Source organism: Colobus angolensis, unplaced genomic scaffold (genome assembly GCF_000951035.1).
Source record: "Colobus angolensis palliatus isolate OR3802 unplaced genomic scaffold, Cang.pa_1.0 Scaffold100, whole genome shotgun sequence".
Classification (NCBI taxonomy): Eukaryota; Metazoa; Chordata; class Mammalia; order Primates; family Cercopithecidae; genus Colobus; species Colobus angolensis.
The window spans coordinates 2,366,976-2,389,495 of NW_012110920.1; the positions used below are offsets into that span (position 1 = coordinate 2,366,976).

General features: G+C 37.1%; 1 protein-coding gene across 1 annotated transcript in view; it reads left to right on the forward strand.

Annotated features, from left to right (window-relative positions):
* CEP85L (centrosomal protein 85kDa-like) overlaps window positions 1–22,520 on the forward strand; it is a 200,250-nt gene that overhangs the window by 136,038 nt on the left and 41,692 nt on the right. Inside the window, exons 5-6 of the mRNA XM_011937342.1 lie at window positions 8,292–8,413; window positions 21,503–21,620. Of these exons, the coding sequence (XP_011792732.1) occupies window positions 8,292–8,413; window positions 21,503–21,620 (240 nt within the window). The remainder of the gene's footprint in view (window positions 1–8,291; window positions 8,414–21,502; window positions 21,621–22,520) is intronic.

The window sequence follows — 22,520 nt, forward strand, 5'->3', positions numbered from 1 at the left end:
AGGACATGATATTATTCTTTTACGGCTGTGTAGTATTCCATAGTGTATATGCACCACATTTTCTTTATCCAGTCTGCTGTTGATGGGCATTTAGGTTGATTCCATGTCTTTGCCATTGTGGATAGTGCTGCGATGAACATGTGTGTGCATGTGTCTCTGGTAGAATGATTTATATTCTTTTGGGTGTATACCCAGTAATGGGATTGCCACGTCAAATGGTAATTCTGCTTTGCGAATTTGGGAAATAATCAAACTGCTTTTCACGGTAGCTGAACTAATTTATCCTGCCAACACTGTTTAAGTGTTCCCTTTTCTCTGCAACCTTGCCAACATCTGATATTTTTTTTCTTTTTAGTAACAACCATTCTGACTAGTGTGAGATCGTATCTCATGGTTTTGATTTGCATTTCTCTAATGATTAGTGATGTTGAGTGTTTTTTCATATGCTTGTTGGCCACGTGTATGTCGTCTTTTGAGATGTGTCTGTGCATGTCTTTTTCCTTCTTTTTTAATGGGGTTGTTTTTTGCTTGTGAATTTGTTTAAGTTTCTTATAGATTGTGGATATTAGACCTTTACTGGATGCATAGTTTGCAAATATCTTCTCCCATTCTGTAGGGTGTTTGTTTATTCTGTTGATATTTTCTTTTGCTGTGCAGAAGCTCTTTTGTTTAATTAGGTCCCATTTGTCAACTTGGTTTTGTTGCGATTGCTTTTGGGGTCTTCATCATGAAATCTTTGCCAAGGCCTATGTCCACAGTGATATTTCCTAGGTTATTCTCCAGGGTTTTTATAGTTTTAGGTTTCATATTTAAGTCTTTAATTCATCTTGAGTTGATTTTTTGTGTATGGTATAAGGAAGGGGTGCAATTTCAGCCTTCTGTGTATGGCTAGCCAGTTATTCCAGCATTGTTTATTGAACAGGGAGTTCTTTCCTTTCTCTTTTACTTGTTTTTGTTGACCTTGATGAAAATCAGATGGTTGTAGGTGAATGGTATTATTTCTGAGCTATTTTGTTTCATTGGTCTATGTGTTTCTGTACCAGTACCATGCTGCTTTGGTTACTGTAGCTTTGTTGCATAGTCTGAAGTTGGATAACGTGATACCTCCAACTTTGTTCTTTTTGCTTAGAATTGCCTAGGCTTTTCAGGCTGTTTTTTGGATCCATATGAATTTTAAAAGTTTTTTCTAATTCTGTAAGGAATGTCATTGGTCGTTTGATAGGAATAACATTGAAACTGTGAATTGCTTTTGGCAGTATGGACATTTTAACAATATTGATTTTTCTTACCCATGAGCATGGGGTGTTTTTCCATGTTTTTTTTTTTTGGAATCATCTCATTTCTTTCAGCAGTGTTTGGTAATTCTTGTTGCAGAGCTCTTTCACTTCCCTAGTTAGTTGTATGCTTAGGTATTTTATTCTTTTTTTGTGGCTATTGTCAGTGGGATTGTGTTCTTGAATTGGATGTTGTTGGCATGTACAAATGCTACTGATTTTTGTTCACTGATTTTGTATCCTGAGAGTTTGCTGAAGTTTATCAGATCAAAGAACTTTTGAGAAACTATGGAGTTCTCTAGGTATAGAATCATATAGTCTGCAAATAGAAATAGTTTGACTTCTCTCTTCCTATTTGTATGCCTTATATTTCTTTCTCTTGCCTGATTGCTTTGGCTATGACTTCCAGTAATATGTTGAATAGAAGTGGTGCGAGAGAGCATCCTTGTCTTGCTCTGGATTTCAAGGGGAATGCTTCCAACTTTTGCCTATTCAGTATGATCTTGACTGTATTTTGTTTTCTTCATAGATGGCTCTTATTATTTTTAAGTATGTTCCTTCAATGCCTAGTTTGTTGAGGGTTTTTATATGTATCACAAAATATTTTTCTTCTGATTTTTTTCAACCATTTGAAAATATTAATTTAGGTTTAAGTTTGCAGACTGTGAAAAAACAGACAGTGAACTGGATGCCCGCTCTACATGGTCTCTTAGAGGTGTACTAAAGTTGGCAATATGACTGTGGGTTTGTTTATGTCTCCATGTATTCTTAATAGTTTTTTTTCTCATATGAGATATACTATTAAATGTGTAAACATTTGTGATTATTTTATCTTCGTGGTAAATTTTCTCTCTTACCTTATAAAGTTTTATAAAACTTTATTTTTATTTAAGGATTTTTTTGGCCTGGATTTTATTATATCCAAGAGTGATACTGTCACTCTGCATCTATTTTTTCATGTTAGCCAGTATTGTGCAAGAACATAGTTTGCAAGCCACAGTAGCTCCTGATCTATAATAAAACAAAAGAAAACATTAACATTTATATTGGGCTTCATTTTCAATAACTTTTAATGTGAAGGTTTTAAGGCAATTGCGTTTGACTTTCCTCCTTTTCCACAATCATGTATTAAGGTGCCAAAGCTAAGACAGTGCTCTCTAGAACTTTAAAAGTAGATATTTATGTATACTCAAAGTTGCTATGGCATCACAGTCAGAGGGTAAGGGCTTTTTCCCCTCACTGCTTTTGAGCATAATACTTGAAACTTAATAGATGATTGATATTAGTAAGAATTTTTTTTTTTTTTTTTTTGAGACAAGAGTCTCACTCTGTCACCGAGGCTGGAGTGCAATGATGTGATCTTGGCTCACTGCAAGCTCTGCCTCCCGGGTTCAAGTTCAAGCGATTCTCCTGCCTCAGCCTCCTGAGTGGCTGGGACTACAGATGCCTGCCACAATGCCCAGCTAATTTCTTTTGTATTTTTAGTACAGATGAGGTTTCACAGTGTTAGCCAGGATGGTCTCGATCTCATGACCTTGTGATCCACCCACCTCAGCCTCCCAAAGTGCTGGGGTTACAGACATGAGCCACCGCGCCTGGATTTTATAAGTTGTTAGCCTATGTGATACATATAAAAACACTCATCAAATGTGTAATTAAGAGAAGATAATTTTGTCTTATAAAGGCAGAAAACCTTTAACATTTGCAGACACATTAAATTGACAGTTTTTGAATAACTTCTCTGTAGGATTGTAATGTGGAAATGTGAGGAAGAACCGATTTGAACACATCTAATTCTCTTACCACTATTCCACCTTTGTTTAGGTCTTTTAAAAGATAAATGGTTCCAGGACAGATACCTGATTCATTTCCACATTTAGTGCAAAACGATTCTGTGTTATTTCTATCAGATTTTCTTTTAGCTCTCTCAAGACTGTTAACTAAACTGTCAATTATAATGAAAATACATTTTCATTAATTGTTCCTGTTCTGTATGCCTTTAGTAGTGTATCAGTTGTTTATAGAGAATGCAGAATCATAAAGGTATAGTTGCCTTGCTGTTTGAGACTTCACAATATGATTTTTTTATTCTTGAATTTTGCTAGGTACTTCAAATTCCATTCTGTAGTTTCATTTAATATAGTATAGATGCTGGCTTCATTATAAAAGCCATTCTCCTTAGAAGGTAAAATGTGTCCGTAACTGTCGTGTTTAGAAGCAGGTAGATACACATGGCTTTAAAAAATTACTTTTAAGTCAACCTGCAGCATTTGGTAGGATGTCAGGTTTTGTTCTCTCTTTTAACTATTTTATGAATCAGGGTGTAAGTTTAGTAAGGAAGACTATCATAAGCTAGACTGCTGCTGGTTTGGTGATTTTTAAATATACTGCATCTTCTTCATTACAGGGAAAGGAATCCTTTTTCTTTATTCCTGTTTTCCCAGTTTCAGAGCTCAATTTTTGTTTATTTCTAAAAGGTTTAGATCAAGAGAGTTACAACACAGAATAATACATTCTCATATTTTGTTTTGTGTATATTTATGGAAGTATTTGGCAAGTACTTTAGCAGTCCATCCTGCCAATGGTTCAAAGTGCTATAAAAGCAAATAGTGTTGTCAGTTGCCCTTTCTCTTTATGCGTAGTTGTTCCTTCTGTTTAATCTTTTTTCTTGATGCCAAGAAATGTTTAAAAAAAAAAAAAAAAAAAGGAAAGAAAAGAAAAGAAAGAAAAGCCACCTTCTTAAGGTAATTGTCAGCCACGGGAAAATTTTTTTAGCAGAGGACTCGTGAAGAGTAAAGTAGTTTTAATGTCTTCTTGAGAAGATCATCATCTGTTGCCTAAGTACTTGTCTTACTGAAATAGACACAAGATATATAAGGTGAAACATAGCTTCACATAATATGGTATAGATCACTGCTGATGTGTGGTCATTGGAAATAGAGAATCTACCTATTTTAGATCTTTGAAAGAGGAGACCGTAAGTCCTTAATCTAGCTTAGAAGATTTTTGTTAGGCATGTTAATGATATACAAAATAATATGATATACATAAACCAATACCTAATGTACATGCCAACTGTTACTAGGATTTAAATAATGTATAACCCAGTAGGTAAATAAAAAAAATGTTTATTTTTAATCTCCAAGTAAATGAAATATTAGTATTATAAATTATAGCACATTTAATAATTTACCACATCATTTTAAGCATTTCCAAATCCTTCTTTGAGTTTTGGAATTAGTGATAGTGCTCTTTTGTTTAGCTTTTACTAGCTTTAATAAATTTCCTATTTGAGCCACAGTTTGACAAAAGAGATTTTATCAAATGACTTACCCATTAAATTGGTATTCAGTAGGTAATCGGAGTTTCATTAAGTAGAGAGTTTCTGTTAATAATATTGTTTATAGTGTTAAATTTTTTCTCACAGTCTAAGAACAATTACTTTCAAAACAGTTTTCTAGTCCTTCTGATGAAATTTGGAATACCTAATTAGGCCATAGTGCCACAGGAAAAACCCCAAAACGGGTTCAGCCTAGGAGGCCACATGGGTTCTTGGCTTTGTGCAAGAAGGAATTCAACAGCGAGCCGACACTACAGGGAAAGCAAGTTTATTAAGAAAGTAGACCCGGGCGCAGTGGCTCATGCCTGTAATCCCAGCACTTTGGAGGCCGAATCGGCAGATCATCCGAGGTCAGGAGTTTAAGACCAGCCTGACCAACATGGAGAAACCCCTATCTCTACTAAAAATACAAAATTAGCTGGGCATGGTGCTGCGTGCCTGTAATCCCAGCTACTCAGGAGGCTGAGGCAGGAGAATTGCTTGAACCCGGGAGGCAGAGGTTGCTGTGAGGGGAGATGGCGCCATTGCACTCCAGCCTGGGCAACAAGAGTGAGACTCCGTTTCAAAAAAAAAAAAAAAGAAATGAAAGAGTGGCTGTGCCATAGGCAGAGCAGCCCCACGGGTTGCTGGTTGGCTATTTTTATGACTCTTTCTTGATCATATACTAAACAAGAGGTGGATTATTCATGAATTTTCCAGGAAAGTGGCAAGGAATTCCCAGCATTCTCCTTCACCTTTCAGACCATATAGGGTGACTTAAGGATTTTGCCATGGCCTTTGTAAACTATGTTATGGTATTGGTGGGAGTTTACTTTAGTATTCTAATGTATTATGATTAGCATATAATGAGAAGTAAAGATGACCAGAGGTCGCTTTGATGGCCATCTTGGTTTTGGCAGGTTTTGGCCAGCTTTTTTACCCCTTCCTATTTTAGAAGCCGGGGCTTGTGACCTGTATCTTGTGAAGCCAGTTCTGCTGCAAACCTATCTCAATAGCAGAAGCAGTGGAACAATGTGGTGCTTAAGATCAGGTGCTCCTTTGTTGGGCTGCCTGGGTTTGAATCTTAGCTCTGCCAACTAACTGTAAATAAGGTTGTAGGTAGTGTTTATTTATTTAATTGGGAAGATTTTGCAGGACTGACTTGTACAAGAACTAGCTAATCAGAAAGGACGCCTATTTATGGATGGAGCGGGTCCCTGAAGGTCCCTTGTTGTGCTGGGGAGCAACTGTTTTATTTGTTGGATCATGGGGCGTTCTGGAGAGTGGCCTGGGCAGTGAAAGAGACAGTCTGCACAGTGGTGTAAACAACAGTTAATTACCAACCACAGTGAAACTACTTCAGTATTCTGACAACTAACATTATCTGTACTGATGCAGACTGGCTGAATATCGGCCCTTATTGTATATTAGGCAAGGGAAAGAATGAAATTTAGAGGCAGATGTCTAACCTGCACTATAACACTCTGTGTCACATTTGAAATATCTTCCCATCTGACAAAGTATGTACCTTCTTACCAGCTAATCTCTATCCTTGGTCTGTTTATCCTATTCTGTCTCCTACATGAAACATCCCATCCCAATATTACTTGACAGTCATCTCAAAGAGTTAATCTGTGACTGATTGATGTCATGCAATTAGTGGTTTATTTTGAAGGTCTTATTAATAGCATTTTTGGAAAGTAAAGGATAAAAATATCACCACACTTTTGAATTCTCTTGAAGTTGCTTTGCGGTGTTTATGCAACATCTTTTGGCTTGCCAAAGAACTTGTGTTCCTATATGATTTACCAGTTATACTAGGTTCCTAGAGACGACATAACACAGTATCACAAATGAGCTAGCTTACACAAGAAATTGTCTCATAGTTCTGGAAGCTGGAAGTTAGAAATCAAGGTGTTGGCAGTTGGTTCCTTTGGATGACTGTGGAGCAGAATCTGTCCCATGCCTCTCTCCTAGTTTTTGGTCTTTGGCTTTCCTTGTCTTGTAGATGTGTCATTCCAATCTCTACTTTCACATTCACGTGGCATTGTCTCTGTGTCTCTTCACGTAGTCTTCCTTGTGTGCATAGGTCCAAAATTTCCCCTTTCTTTAGGGACACCAAACATTGAATTAGGCCTCATCTTAAGGAGCTCATCTTAGCTTGACTCATCTGCAAAGACCCTATTTCCAAATAAGATCACTTTCTGAAGTTACAAGGGGTTAGGACTTGAACTTACCTTTTTAAGGAATACATTAGAACTTAATAACACCAATATTTTTTAAATGCTACTTTTTCAATGGAAGAAATAATAAGGATATCTGCCATGTTAGTTTTTACCGTTGATTTATTTAAATATCTGAAACCTTTCTTACATTCTAAGCATTTTTTTCTAAGTGATATATTTCATCCAAATTATCTACTTAATAGATGGTTATATTTTCTATATTTTCCATTTTACATGGATATACTTACTACTGTTGTAGAAAAAAGTTAGGTTCTTGTCACACAACCAGGGAGGATTAGGCATGCAGACACCTTGAAGGGTGATTGGAATTTATTGATGAAAAGGAAAAAACAAACAAGCAAACAAACAATCATCAAAGCAAGACAGAGTCCTGCTAACAGGCCCTCCACCTCACAGATTGATTTCCAGGTCACTAGGTGAGCTGAAGAGAGCAGGCTCCTCCCCTGCATAACGCAGGAATTCCCCGTGGCTCCACCCATTTCCCCCAGTGCGCATGTTGTTCTCCAGTCCACTATGGGCATGCCCACACAAGCCCTGGGCAGGTTTCCTCATCTGCACAGAAGCATCTGATGTGGACACCTGTGGGGTGGGTCAGAGATTCTCCAAGGACCCCTTTTTATCTGCCTAGGCATTTGGTTGTCTTACTACTTTGTGAAAATATTTGTGATTTTGAAATTTTAATGTAAATAAATGATGATGTGATGCATGTCAGCTTGAAGTCTGAATACTACAGATACTGCTTTTGTTTTCTTGTGTAAAGTCTCCTGCTAATGTTTGTCTAGTTAAGCCATGGCACAATCCTTCATTGTATTACTCCCTTAATGATTAATCTCATTTCCGGAAAACTTCCACTTCCACCAGGTAATGGGAATAAGATCTTATATGGTTTTGTTTTGTTTTTTTGTTTGTTTGTTTAGACAGAGTCTTGCTGTGTCGCCCAGGCTGGAGTGCAGTGGTGCAATCTCGGCTCACTGCAAGGTCTCTCTCCCGGGTTCACGCCATTCTCCTGCCTCAGCCTACCGAGTAGCTGGGACTACAGGTGCCCGCCACCACTCCCAGCTAACTTTTGTATTTTTAGTAGAGAAGGGGTTTCACCGTGTTAGCCAGGATGGTCTCTATCTCCTGACCACGTGATCCACCCGCCTCCGCCTCCCAAAGTGTTGGGATTACAGACGTGAGCCCCGGCGCCTGGCCAAGATCTTATATAGTTTTATAATTGGCCAGGATAAACGTTCTGTTGTCATTAATTCTTCATTAGACTTGTACATTTCCTTTAGAACTTCCTTGAAATTGTCCAAGTTATGTTGTGTTCATAGTGTGAATTCTGAGATTATTAAAAAATCAAAGAGGAAATTCTCTTTTAATGTAAATCTTTAGGAACATATTAGATGGTATATAAATATTTTTTTTAAATACTTTTAGTATACTAATTGTGTAAACATGTTTGTGCAGGTTTTGACTGGATCATCTCGTCAAAGTTATTCACCTTCTGGCTATCAGGATTTCAGTAAGTGGGAATCAATGTTGAAAATAAAAGAAGGACTTCTAAGGCAGAAAGAAATTGTAATCGATCGGTGAGTCTATTTTAAATTATTAAATTTAGGCCTACAGAAATTTAGATTAATGAAACAATTAGCTTTGTGTCCACTACATAGAATTTAAGATCTAGAACCTTACAGATTCACTGATGCCACATTTCTGCCCCTCCTCAGTCCCAATCCTTTAAAGAACTGCTATCAGAACTGATGGTTTGTTTATCTGTCTGATTTCTGTCATCCCTCCCATTCACTTTAGTGAATTATTTCATTATTTGGAATCTCCTTTCTGTCTTTTCTGTACGTGTAGCAGGTTAGCTGCAATGCTAATGAGCTATTAGAGCTACAAGATAATGTCTTCATGTTTTCCCCTTGAGAACTATCCAGTTAGAAAGCTAGTTTAAAGCAGTCATTTCTTTTAATGTATGCTAGGTCTGAAGCCACAGAAACTACAAAAATGATGAATGTTTAAAATGAAATGACTTACAGTTAAGAATTATGGCAGTTTTGGGGGATGTTCTAAAATGTTTAAGGGTTTGAGCACCTAAGCTCTGAAAGAAAATTATTTATAGACAGTCTCCTGAGTATTGTGAGCAGTAAACCCTCATGTTACATCATTATATTTTCTTTAACATATATTCTACATCATTTATGTGTGCTTTTGGGATAATTAAATGTGTTGTATATCATAATAATTGGGAAGTAATTCCAGGAGGCTTTTTTTCTTAATCAGTGCTCATAATTACTTATTTTCATGTGCTTGCATAGGATAATGCAGTAGGTGTTTTAGCCTTAAAATTGTAATTCAACCTTTAAATGCATTTAATAGTTGAAATTTCACAAGATTTTACTTAGAAATTTAGCAGTGTTAACGAAGATCTAGTGGAATATAAAGTAGACCACAGACATCTGCAATTTCTTGTTCTCCACTATATTCCCCCATTTTTTTTTTTTTTTTTTTTTTAAGAGTCTCAGTCTGTCACCCATGCTGGAGTGCAGTGGTGCCATCTCAGCTCACTGTAACCTTCACTTCCCAGGCTCAAGCGATTCTTGTGCCTCAGCCTCCCGAGTAGCTGGGATTACAGCTGTGCACTATCATACCTGGCTAATTTTTCTATTTTTTAGTAGGGACAGGGATTTGCCATGTTGGCCAGGCTTGTCTTGAACTCCTGGCCTCAACTGATCCGCCTGCCTCGGTCTGTCAAAGTGCTAGGATTACAAACATGAGTCACCATGCCCAGTCTATTCCCAACATTTTGAAGAGAGCCTGGCATAGTATATGCCTTAAAACTTGATACTTCCATACCTGACAAATGAAGGATTGTGGAAGATAGTTTTAATTGATTTTAGGAAAAAGCTACTTAAAAATATTAGTTGTTTCTAGTGCAAGTGAATGTTATATACGAATAAGTACAGGCCCAGTGGATATGTATTTTTAATACCTATAATTTAATATAGTTACAGTTTCACATACTTGAAAATTAATATTCACTCTTGTTGCTCAGGCTGGAGTGCAATGGCACAATTTTGGCTCACCACAACCTCCACCTTCTGGGTTCAAGCGATTCTCCTGCCTCAGCCTCCCAAGTAGCTGGGATTGCAGCCATCACACCCAGCTAATTTTGTATTTTTAGTAGAGATGGGGTTTCTCTATGTTGGTCAGGCTGGTCTCGAACTCCCAACCTCAGGTGATCCGCCCGCCTCGGCCTCCCCAAGTGCTGGGATTACAGGCATGAGCCACTATGCCCCACCTGAAATTAATACTTTTAAAAAATAGACTAAAATTCGTTTACTTATATGGATTTGCCCTCCCTCAAACAATGGAAATCAGTTGGCATTATTATTTTTTTTTGAATACCATTCCATTGGATATAAGTTAATAGAAAATGCAGAAAATTATTGACAATCTAATAAAACATGTATTTCTCAATTGTATATATTGTAGAAGCAGACTAAGGAATAATTCAAAATAACTCAAGTTGCTCATTTGGCTAATTCTTCAGCTAGGCTTATTTATGCATCTATGGTAGCAGGTAGGGGCTGGGCGGCCTAGGATGGGCCATGGCAGGATGGCTTGTCTTACTCCACATGTTCTGTCATCCTCCAGAAGGCTAGCCTGGGTTTGTTCAAGTGGTGGCTGGGTGGGATTCTAAGAAAGAATGAAGCACACGAACTATCTTGAAGCTTAGACTCAGAACTGACCCAACATCACGTCCATTATATTCTGTTAGTCACTAGGCCTTTAGTAGACTTCACTTCTGGACAGTGGAAACAGCAAAATCACGTTGACAGGAGGCATTAGTAATTAGGGAGGGTAATAATTGAGGCATTTTAGTAAGTAATCTACCCAGTATCTTAAATAATCTTTGGTTTCTTTATGAGTTTATTATGAAGTTTTTGATAATCAGTGCATTTGATATTGTATAAAACAGAAGAGAAGCAGCTTTTGTTTCTAAAGCAGCATGACTTCATTTAAAAGTAAAAACGTTTGTCTATACAAATTTCTATAACATATATAGTACCTAAATTGGAATCAAATAATAACATTTCTGTTTTTGAAGAAGCAGACTAGAATAATGGCCTTTAAAATGTTGATGGCACATGTAGAAGCTATTTCAGAGACAGACTTCATAGGATTTGGTGTCCAGTTGGATGGAATTGAGAGTAAACCTGCCGAACTTTTTACTTTGAGATATGGTGTGGTGATACCTTTCAAATCACTTAACTAAAAATTATATATTGTACATTTGAAAGTGATACCTTTCAAATCACTTAACTGAAAATAATATGTTATATATTACTTCTGAAAATATATTACTCAAAATTACATGAGAAAAAATGTGTTTTTTTCACACTGCATATAACTTTCATAGGAGAAGACTGGATTATTAGGGTAAAGCAGAGAAAGTGGGAAAAATAACTGCTATAGAAACTATTCCTAAATGCTCCCCATCTCATGAGAAAAAGCATATGGATAAATTTCAGGAACAATTCAGAAAAACATTTGCCACTATAACCATTTAGGTGATTGAGTAGTGCTTGACCTTTTGCACTTAATCTCCTTAACTGCCTGGGTGAAGGAGTTTCACCACTTAAACAAAAATGAAGTTTTTTGAAAGTTTATCTCATAGAAGTAGAGACTGGAATAGTGGTGACTGGAGGCTAGGAAGGCTGGGGGAAGTAGTGAATACAGAGAGGTTGGTTAATGAATAGAGTTGCAGCTAGATAGAAGTTCTAGTGTTCTGTTGCACTGTAGGATAACTATAATAAACAATAATTATATTTTTTTCAAATAGCTAGAAGAGAGTAATTTGAATGTTAACAGCACAAAGAAATGATAAAGGTTTGAGGTGATGGATATGCTAATTGCCCTAATTTGATCACTATACATTGTACACATGTATCTAAATACCACATTATACCCCACAAATATGACAATTATGTCAATTAAAGAATATATATTTTCATAAATGTTTAAATATATAGAAATAAAATTGGTTTTGTATCCCACAATCTCATCTCACTAATTAGTTCAAGTAGTTTTTTTTTTTATAGATTCAGTAGGATTGTCTACATAAACAATCATGATGTCTGTGATTAAAGGTGGATTTACTTTTTCTTTTTCAGTATAGAGTCTTTTTCTTTTTCTTGCCTTCTATTGAAATAAATAGAGCCTCCAATACAGTGATGAATAGAAGCAGTGAGAGTAAACATCCTTTTCCTTGTCTTGTCCCCAATTTGTTTTAGGCAAAAGTCTTCAGCCTTTCACCATTAAGTGTGGTGTTAGCTGTGTTTCGTAGTTGCCTGTGTTAGATTGCGGAAATTCCTTCTATTCTAGGTAGTTGATGAATTTTCAGATGTAAAACCTACCATGGTGTTTCTGGGATACACCCCCTTGGTTATGATGTATTTTCCTTTCTATATATCTTGGGATTCCATGTGTTAAGAACTTTTACATTTATATTTACAATATATATTTATATATATTGGTCTGTGTTTTTCTTTTCTTGTAATGTATTTATCTGATTCAGTTATTCTTCACGCTGGCCTCATAGAGTTGGGAATTATTCACTGCTTTTTGGGATACATTGTGTACAACTGGTATTTTTTTATTTCCTAAACTTTCAGCAGAATTCTTCATTGAAGACTCCTGACCCTCCTGACCTTTCTTTATCGAAAGGTCAACTAAAAACCCAATTTCTGTAATATACATAGGACTATTTAAATACTTTGGAAACTCTACTTTGGGTTTCATTTGTTCTTCTTTTTCTAACTTCTTTTTTTGAGACGGAGTCCCGCCCCGCCCCCCAACTCCGCTGCGCGGCACACACACACACACACACACACACACACACAGAGTCTTGCTCTATCACCCAGATAGATCGTGTGCAGTGGCGCGATCTTGGCTCACTGCAACCTCAGCCTCCTGGGTTCAAGCAGTTCTCCTGCCTCAGCTTCCTGAGTAGCTGGGATTATAGGTGCCCGCCACTCCGCCCCGCGCCTCCCCCCCACCCCCGATTTCCGTATTTTTAGTAGAGACGTGGTTTCACCATGTTGGCCAGGCTGGTCTCGAACTTCTGACCTCATGATCTGCCTGCCTCGGCCTCCCAAAGTGCTGGGATTACAGGCATGAGCCATGACACCTGGTCCTTTTTTTTTTCTCTAACTTCTTAAAGTGGAGGCTGAGATAATTTGAGAGCTGTCTTCTTTTCTTGTATAGGCATTTAGTCTCTCGGACCACAGTGCAATCAAATTAGAACTCAGGGTTAAGAAATTCACTCAAAGCCGCACGACTACATGGAAACTGAGCAACCTGCTCCTGAATGACTGCTGGGTAAATAACGAAATTAAGGCAGAAATAAAGATGTTCTTTGAAACCAATGAGAACAAAGATACAACATACCAGAATCTCTGGGACACATTTAAAGCAGTGTTTAGAAGGAAATTTATAGCACTAAGTGCCCATAAGAGAGCAGGAAAGATCTAAAATTGACACCCTAACATCATAACTAAAAGAACTAGAGAAGCAAGAGCAAACAAATTAAAAAGCTAGCAGAAGACAAGAAATAACTAAGATCAGAACAGAACTGAAGGAGATAGAGACATGAAAAACCCTTCAAAATATTAATGAATCCAGGAGCTGGTTTTTTGAAAAGATCAACAAAATAGATAGACTGCTATCCAGACTGATAAAGAAGAAAAGGAGAAGAATCAAATAGATGTGATAAAAAATGATAAAGGGGATATCACCACCGATCCCACAGAAATACAAACTACTATCAGAGAATATTATAGACACCTCTATGCAAATAAACTAGAAAATCTAGAAGAAATGGATAAATTCCTGGACACATACACCCTCCCAAGTCTAAACCAAGAAGTCACATCCCTGAATGGACCAATAACAAGTTCTGAAATTGAGGCAGTAATTAATAGCCCACCAACCAGAAAAAGTCCAAGACCAGACAGATTGACAGCTGAGTTCTACCAGAGGTAGAAAGAAGAGCTGGTACCATTACTTCTGAAACTATTTCAAACAGTAGAAAAAGAAGGAATCCTCCACAACTCATTTTATGAGGCCAGCATCATCCTGATACCAAAACCTGGCAGAGGCACAACAAAAAAAGAAAATTTCAGGCCAATATCCGTGATGAACGTCAATGCAAAAATCCTAAATAAAATAAATACTGGCAAACTGAATCCAGCAGCACATCAAAAAGCTTATCTACCACAAACAAGTCGGCGTCATCCCTGGGATGCAAGGCTGGTTCAACATAATGCAAATCAATAAATATAATCCATCACATAAACCAATGACAAAAACCACATGATTATTTTCATAGATGCAGAAAAGGCCTTTGACAAAATTCAACACCCCTTCATGCTAAAAGCTCTAATAAACTAGGTATTGATGCAACGTATCTCAAAATATAAGAGCTATTTATGACAAACCCACAGCCAATATCATAATGAGTGGGCAAAAACTGGAAGCATTCCCTTTGACAACCGGCACAAGACAAGAATGCCCTCTCTCACCACTCCTATTCAACATAGCATTGGAAGTTCTGACCAGAGCAATCAGGCAAGAGAAAGAAATAAAGGTATTCAGATAGGAAGAGAGGAAGTCAAATTGTCTCTGTTTGCAGATGACACGGTTGTATATTTAGAAACCCCCATCGTCTCAGCCCAAAATCTCCTTGAGCTGATAAGCAACTTCAGCAAAGTCTCAGGAGACAGAATCAATGTGCAAAAATCACAGGCATTGCTATACACCAATAACAGACAAACAGAGCCAAATCATGAGTGAACTCCCATTCACTCAATTGCTACAAAGAGAATAAAATACCTAGGAATAGAACTTAAAAGGGATATGAAGGACCTCTTCAAGGAGAACTACAAACCACTCCTCAAGGAAATAAGAGAGGACACAAATAAATGGAAAAACATTCCATGTTCATGAATAGGGATAATCAATATTGTGAAATGGTTATGCTTCCCAAAGCAATTTATAGATTCAATAGTATCCCCATCAAGCTACCATTGACTTTCTTCACAGAATTAGAAAAAACTACTTTAAATTTCATATGGAACCACAAGAGAGCCTAGATAGCTAAGACAATCGTAAGCAGAAAGAACAAAGTTGGAGGCATCACGCTACTTGACTTCAAACTAAACTAAAAGGCTACAGTAACCAAAACAGCATGGTACTTGTACCAAAACAGATATATAGATGAATGGAACAGAACAGAGGCCTCAGAAATAACACCACACACCTACAACCATCTGATCTTTGACAAACCTGATGAAAACAAGCAATGGGGAAAGGATTCCCTATTTAATGAATGGTGTTGGGAAAACTGGCTAGCCATATGCAGAAAGCCAAAACTGGACCCCTTCCTTATACCTTAAACAAAAATTAACTCACCAGGCGCGCTGGCTCAAGCCTGTAATCCCAGCACTTTGGGAGGCCGAGACGGGTGGATCACAAGGTCAGGAGATCGAGACCATCCTGGCTAACATGGTGAAACCCCGTCTCTACTAAAAAAAAAAATACAAAAAACTAGCTGGGCGAGGTGGCGGGCGCCTGTAGTCCCAGCTACTGGGGAGGCTGAGGCAGGAGAATGGCGTAAACCCGGGAGGCGGAGCTTGCAGTGAGCTGAGATCCGGCCACTGCACTCCAGCCTGGGCGACAGAGCGAGACTCTGTCTCAAAAAAAAAAACAAAAAACAAAAATTAACTCAAGATGAATTAAAGACGTAAACATAAGACCTAAAACCATTAAAATCCTAGAAGAAAATCTAGGCAGTACCATTTAGGACATAGGCATGGGCAAAGACTTCATGTCTAAAACACCAAAAGCAATGGCAACAAAAGCCAGAATTGACAAATGGGATCTAATTAAGCTAAAGAGCTTCTGCACAGCAAAAGAAACTGTCATCAGAGTGAAAAGGCAACCTACAGAATGGGAGAAAAATTTTCCAATCTATCCATCTGACAAAGGGCTAATATCAAGAATCTACAAGAACTTAAACAAATTTACAAGAAAAAAAAAGCAACCCCATCAAAAAGTGGGTGAAGGAGATGAATAGACACCTCTCAAAAGAAGACATTTATGCAGCCAACAAACATATGAAAAAAAGCTCATCACTACTGGTCATTAGGGAAGTGCAAATCAAAACCACAATGAGATACCATCTCACCCCAGTTAGAATGGTGATCATTAAAAAGTCAGGAAACAACAGATGCTGGTGAGGATGTGGAGAGATGGAAACACTTTTACACTGTTGGTGGGAGTGTAAGTTAGTGCAACCATTGTGGAAGACAGTGTGGCAATTCTTCAAAGATCTAGAACCAGACATACCATTTGACCCAGCAATGCTATTACTTGGTATATACCCAAAGGATAATAAATCATTCTACTATAAAGACACATGCAAACGTATGTTTATTGCAGCACTATTCACAATAGCAAAGACTTGGAACCAACCCAAAATACCCATCAATGATACAACTGGATAAAGAAAATGTGGCACATATACACCATGGAATACTGTGCCCAGCCATAAAAACGGATGGGTTCATGTCATTTGCAGGGACATGGATGAAGCTGGAAACCATCATTCTCAGCAAAGTAACACAGGAACAGAAAACCAGACACCACATGTTGTCACTCATAAGTGGGAGTTGAACAATGAGAACACATTGACACAGGGAGAGGAACATCACACACTGGGGCCTGTCGGGGGGTGAGGGTCTCGGGGAGGGACAGCATCAGGAGAAATACCTAATATAGATGATGGGTTGGTGGGTGCAGCAAACCACCATGACAAATGTATACCTATGTAACAGACCTGCACGTTCTGCACATGTACCCCAAAACTTAAAGTATAATAAAATAGAAAATAAATAAATTTCTAAGCTTGTTTATCAATATTTTACAAATTTTAATTTGCTTGGTTTTCATTTTTGTTCACCTCAAAATACTTAGTTTTTCTTCTTTGACCCTCAGGTTATTTACGGTTATGTTACATTGTTTCCAAATATTTCAGGATTTTCTAGAATTCTGTCTGTAATTGTTTTCTGATTTAATTTCACTGTGGTCAGAGAATATATTCTATATGAATTGAATTCTTTTAAGTTTGTTGGTGCTTGTTTCATGGCTCAGAGGATCATCTGTTTTAATAAGTGTTTCATGTATCCTTGAAAAGGATATGTATTCTGCTGCTTTTGTCTTTTGTGGGGAGTATTCTAGAAATTCCTTTTAGGACAAAGTTGATAGTGCTTTTGTCTTTTATATTCTCTTCATTTTCTGTCTACTTATTCTATTAATGTCAATTATTGAGATCCAGATGTTACAATATCCAATTATAATTGTGGATGTGTCTGTTTCTCTTCTGTTCTATCAGTTTTTTTTTTGCTTCATGTATTTAGACGCTGTGCTCTTAGGCCCAAATGTCATGACGTCTTAATGAATTGATCCTTTTATTATTATTAAGTAATAATTGTTGTCCCTGGCAATATTCTCTAACCATCTGTTTTGGCCTGGCAAGTTGGCGCACATCTGTAATTCCAACACGGAGAAGTTGAGGCGGGAAGATCGCTTGAAGCCAGGAGTTTGAGACCAGCCTGGGCAACATAGTGAGATTTCACCTCTACAGAATTTAAAAAAAAAAAAAAAAATTAGCTGGGCACAGTGGAGCCTATATATAGTCCCAGCTATTTGGAAGGCTGATGGCTTGAGCCCAAGAGTTCAAGGCTGTAGTGAGCTATAATCACACCACTGCCTTCCAGCCTGAGTGACAGAGTGACACCCTGTCTCTAAAATAGAAAAAAAAAAAAAATCTGCTTATACTAATATTAATATAGTTACTCTGACTCTTTTTTGATTATTTTTAGCGCAGGTTTTCCTCTTTTTACTTTTAACCTGTTTCTGTCCTTATGTTCAAAATGGTTTTCTTTCTTGTAGATAGTATATAGTTAGGTCCTACTTTTTATCCTTTCTGCCAGTGTCTGCCTTTTGTTTGGGATCATCTAAACCATTTATTTACATGTTGTGATTATTGATGTGGTCAAGTTTAAATCTCCTATCTTGGTATTTTGTTTTTGCTTTCTTTTCTCTCTTTTTTTTTTTTTTTTTTTGAGACAGTCTTGCTGTGTCTCCCAGGCTGGAGTGCAATGGTGTGATCTTGGCTCACTGCAACCTCTGCCTCCCAGGTTCAAGCCATTCTGCCTCAACCTCCCAGGTAGCTGGAACTACAGTCATGCATGATCATGACCAGCTAATTTTTGTATTTTTAGTAGAGATGGGGTTTCACCATGCTGGCCAGGCTGGTCTCAAACTCCAGACCTCAAGTGATCCACCTGCCTCGGCCTTCCAAAGTGCTGGGATTACAGATGTGAGCCACTGCACCTGGCATTGCTATTTGTTTTCTTATTGTCCCATCTGATCTTTGTTCCCCTTTGCCTTCTCTTGAATTAGTTGAATATTGTTTTACAATTCCTGTTATCTCTTTTATTGGCATACTAGCTATAACTCTATTGTTATAATGATTGCTTTATACTTCCTTAAAGCATAGCAGTCTGGCCGGGCGCGGTGGCTCAAGCCTGTAATCCCAGCACTTTGGGAGGCCGAGACGGGCGGATCACGAGGTCAGGAGATCGAGACCATCCTGGCTAACACGGTGAAACCCCGTCTCTACTAAAAAATACAAAAAACTAGCCGGGCGATGTGGCGGGCGCCTGTATTCCCAGCTGCTCGGGAGGCTGAGGCAGGAGAATGGCGTGAACCCAGGAGGCGGAGCTTGCAGTGAGCTGAGATCCGGCCACTGCACTCCAGCCTGGGCGGCAGAGCGAGACTCCGTCTCAAAAAAAAAAAAAAAAAAAGCATAGCAGTCTATCTTCAAGTAATACTATACTGTTTTATGTATAATGTAAGAATCTTATAAAGTATACTTCCATTTTTTTCTCTTCTAGCCTTTGAGCTATTTTGTCATACATTCTACATCTACAAAGGTTATACAACCTGGATATAAATTATTTTTTTGCCTTAAACAGTTTATGATCTTTTAATGAGATTTAAATCATAAGAAAAATATCTTGTGTATTTGTTTACCCATTCTTCTTTGTTTTGTGTAAATTCAGGTTTTCATCTAGTATATTGTTCTTTTGCCTGAAGGTATTCCTTTATCATTTCTTGTAGTTGAAGTCTAGGGTGATCAGTTCTTTAACCTTTTAAGTTTCCAAAAAAGATCTTTATTTAACCTTAAAAAATATTTTCCATGGGTAAAGTATTATAGATTAACAGGGATTTTTTTTTTGTATGCTTTTTGTGTTGTTTTCACAATTTTTCTTATGTCAAAAATTTTAGGTTGAGAGCTTTTAAATGTTAGTACCTAAAGCACTTCATTGTCTTACTTGATGCATTATTTCAGTTGAGAAATTTGCCATCCTCTTTATCTTTGTCTCCTTGAATGGATTTATCTTTTTTCCCTCTGGCTGCTTTTAATATTTTATCACTGTAATCTGTTTGATTTAGATGTACCTTGGCTTAGATTTCTTCATGTTACTTTTATTTGGGGTTCACTGGTCTTCTTGAATCTGTGGGTATATAATTCTCATGAGATTTGGAAAAATTTTGGCCTGTTTTACACAAATATTTTTTTCTGCCCCCTACTCCCACCTTCTTACTTCTTCTTTAGAGGTTCCAATTATACATATATTTGGCCTCTTATGATAGTCTTGCAGCTCACTGATAACGCTGAGCTTTTCTGTTTTATTTGTTTGTCCTTTTTTCTGTATGTGTTTCTTTTTGGATAGTTTCTATTGCTGTTTTTAAATTCACTGTACTTTGTGCTATAATGCTTAGTCTTTTAATCACCATTCAGTGTGTTGTTTGTCTTGTATGTCTCTACTTAACATGTTCATTCTTTCTTCTAGCTTAAACATATGAATAGTTAAAATAACTAATTTACTATCCTTGTCTATTCTAACATCTGTGTCAGTTCTAGCTCACTTTTAGTTTATTGGATTTTCTTATTATTATAAGTTACATTTTTCTACTTTTTTTGCATTCCCAATAATTCTTAACTTGTTTTTGATGTTACATTTTTTGTATTCCTAAACTTTATTCTGGGAAGCAGTTTTTGTACTTGCTTTTAAGTTTTGTTAGGTGGCATTAGAGCTGTTTTATCAAGGGTTATTTTTTCCCCACTGAGACAAGACTCATCTTACAACCCCTGGGTTTCTCAGCCTCAGCACTGTTTATTTTTTTTTTTGTTTTTGGATCAGATAATTCACTGTTGAGGGTGGCTATCCTGTTCATTGTAGACATTTAGTAGCTTCTCTGGCTTCTACTCACTAGATGCCAGTAACATTCTGCCCCAGTTGTGAAAATTGAAAATGTCTCTGGATGCTGCTAAATGTTAACTAGTTTAAAACCTGTCCCCAGTTGAGGATTGCTGATGCCCCGGGAATCATGAAGCTTTTTATTCTGGCAGTTGGAAATAGCCAGTAATTCCAAGGCACCCTGAAGCACTGTTCCCTCTAATATTTTTTTGGTTGCCCTTCTACTCTACACACACCTTCAGTAGTTTCCTCATGGCTGTATTAATTAGTATTCAACCGAATGCCCAACGGTCATCCAGTACTGTGAACTAACCACAGCTGCCTTGGTTTCTCCAGATTCTCAGCTTTGTCTTTTTAATTCAGGCAGACTGCCCTTCCTGTGCTGGGACTTGCAAACACTCTCAGCAGGAAGTGCAGTCAGTCACAGGGCCCGCGTCCTTGCTTACCCATCTCTGAGAGACGGCCGTTCTGAATTGCCCGATGGCCCGATGCCTTGGGAGTCTTCGCTTCCTATATTTTGTCTTTTTAAAAAAAAAGGTTTCAGGCGTGAGGGCAAAACTAGTCCCTGCCTGCTACTCCACCTTGGCTGGAAAAGGAAAGGTGTTTTTTTGGTTTTTTTTTTTGTAAAGCTTTAAATTATTTGAAAAGTGTTATATGACCAATCTCTCCTAACTTATCTCCTATTTAATGTTCTATATGTAGATTTTCTTAAAGGTTAGCAAACTTTAGAAATCATCCTGAGTAGAACAAGGTCTTTTGATGCAGCCTGAAATATACAACTTACTTGTTCCAAAACAAGTAAGTAATTTTGGAAAACATCAAGCTATTTGTTTACTCATACTATCTTTATTATTCTTTAAAAGCTCTCCTTCAAAACTTTATTATGAGACTTACTAAATTTTTGAAGTTGAGAGATACTACATACAAAGCTCTTAGCATCATGCCTGGCACAAAACAGTTTTAAGATTTATAAGCATACATATTTACAGAAATTAAATAACTTGCTTAAAGCAAGCTATGAGTTGTTGAAGAAAGCAGGGTGTGACTGTTAGCATCTAAGAGGAACATTCTTCAAAAGACCACATTGTAGAAGTACTCTACAGTAGAAATACATTGTTACCTAATTCCATACATGGTATTTTGTTTTATAAAAAGATTTTCTGTTATGATTTTTTAAATTGATAATACTTTTAAATTCTTATGTAAAATTATTAGGCTCCTTAAGGTTTTTCTAACTATTAGAAAAGTATTACTCCTAATGTGACCTTGATTTATGTTTTGCAGGCAGAAGCAACAAATTACCCACCTGCATGAGAGGATAAGGGATAATGAATTACGGGCTCAACATGCCATGTTAGGACATTATGTAAATTGTGAGGATTCTTACGTGGCTAGTTTGCAGGTAAGATTGCAAAGGATTTTGCAGTTGTTTTAGTAATAAAGCTTGTGTTAATAATATACTTATCTTGTAATATAAAGACATTTTAAATCAACTTAATAATGTATTCGGTGCATTTGCATGATTTATATTTATTTATATGTGTGGAAAAAGGTGTCCAACTACAGCCTTCCATCTGTCCAGACTGCACACCCCTCTCCACACACATTCAGAAACTACTGTTGTCAGTTTCTGGTGTATCCCTTCCAGAGCTGATGCATATCACAAGCAGATATCCTCCTTCTGCATTTAAAAAAAATATAAGAATATGTACATTATCTGGTACCTTGCTTTTTTAAAATATTATATAAAATTATATAAAACACAATGGTTATTTCTCTATCGTTACCTAGATAATACCCCTTTCCCTTGCTTTTGCAGTTATACGATTTTCCATTTTATGGAGATAACATGATTCATTCTACCTGTCCCCTAATCATCAAAATTTGAGTTGTTTTCAGTTCAGGGTTATTGTAAATGATGCTGCAAAGAATAACCTTTTAGAAATATTGTTTTGCTCATATGCAAATATCCTTATAAGTTACATTTCCAGAAGTGAAATTTCGAGGTGTTGAGTTTGTGACTTTTACTAATATTGTCAAATTGCTCTTTAGGAGAGCAGTGTATAAGAACCCTCACTGTTCCACTCCCCAACTCCCAGCCATGCTAACAGAGTGTATTATTAAACTTGGATTTTTGCCCTTCTAGTAGGTCTATATAGAAGACAGGAGAGATTTATCTCCTTATGGTCATATGGTTTTAATATGTATTTCTCTTAAGAGTGATGTTAAATTTCTTTTTATGAATTTAAGGGCCCGTTCACATTTCTGTGAATTGTCTTTTCATATCTTTTACTCATTTTTT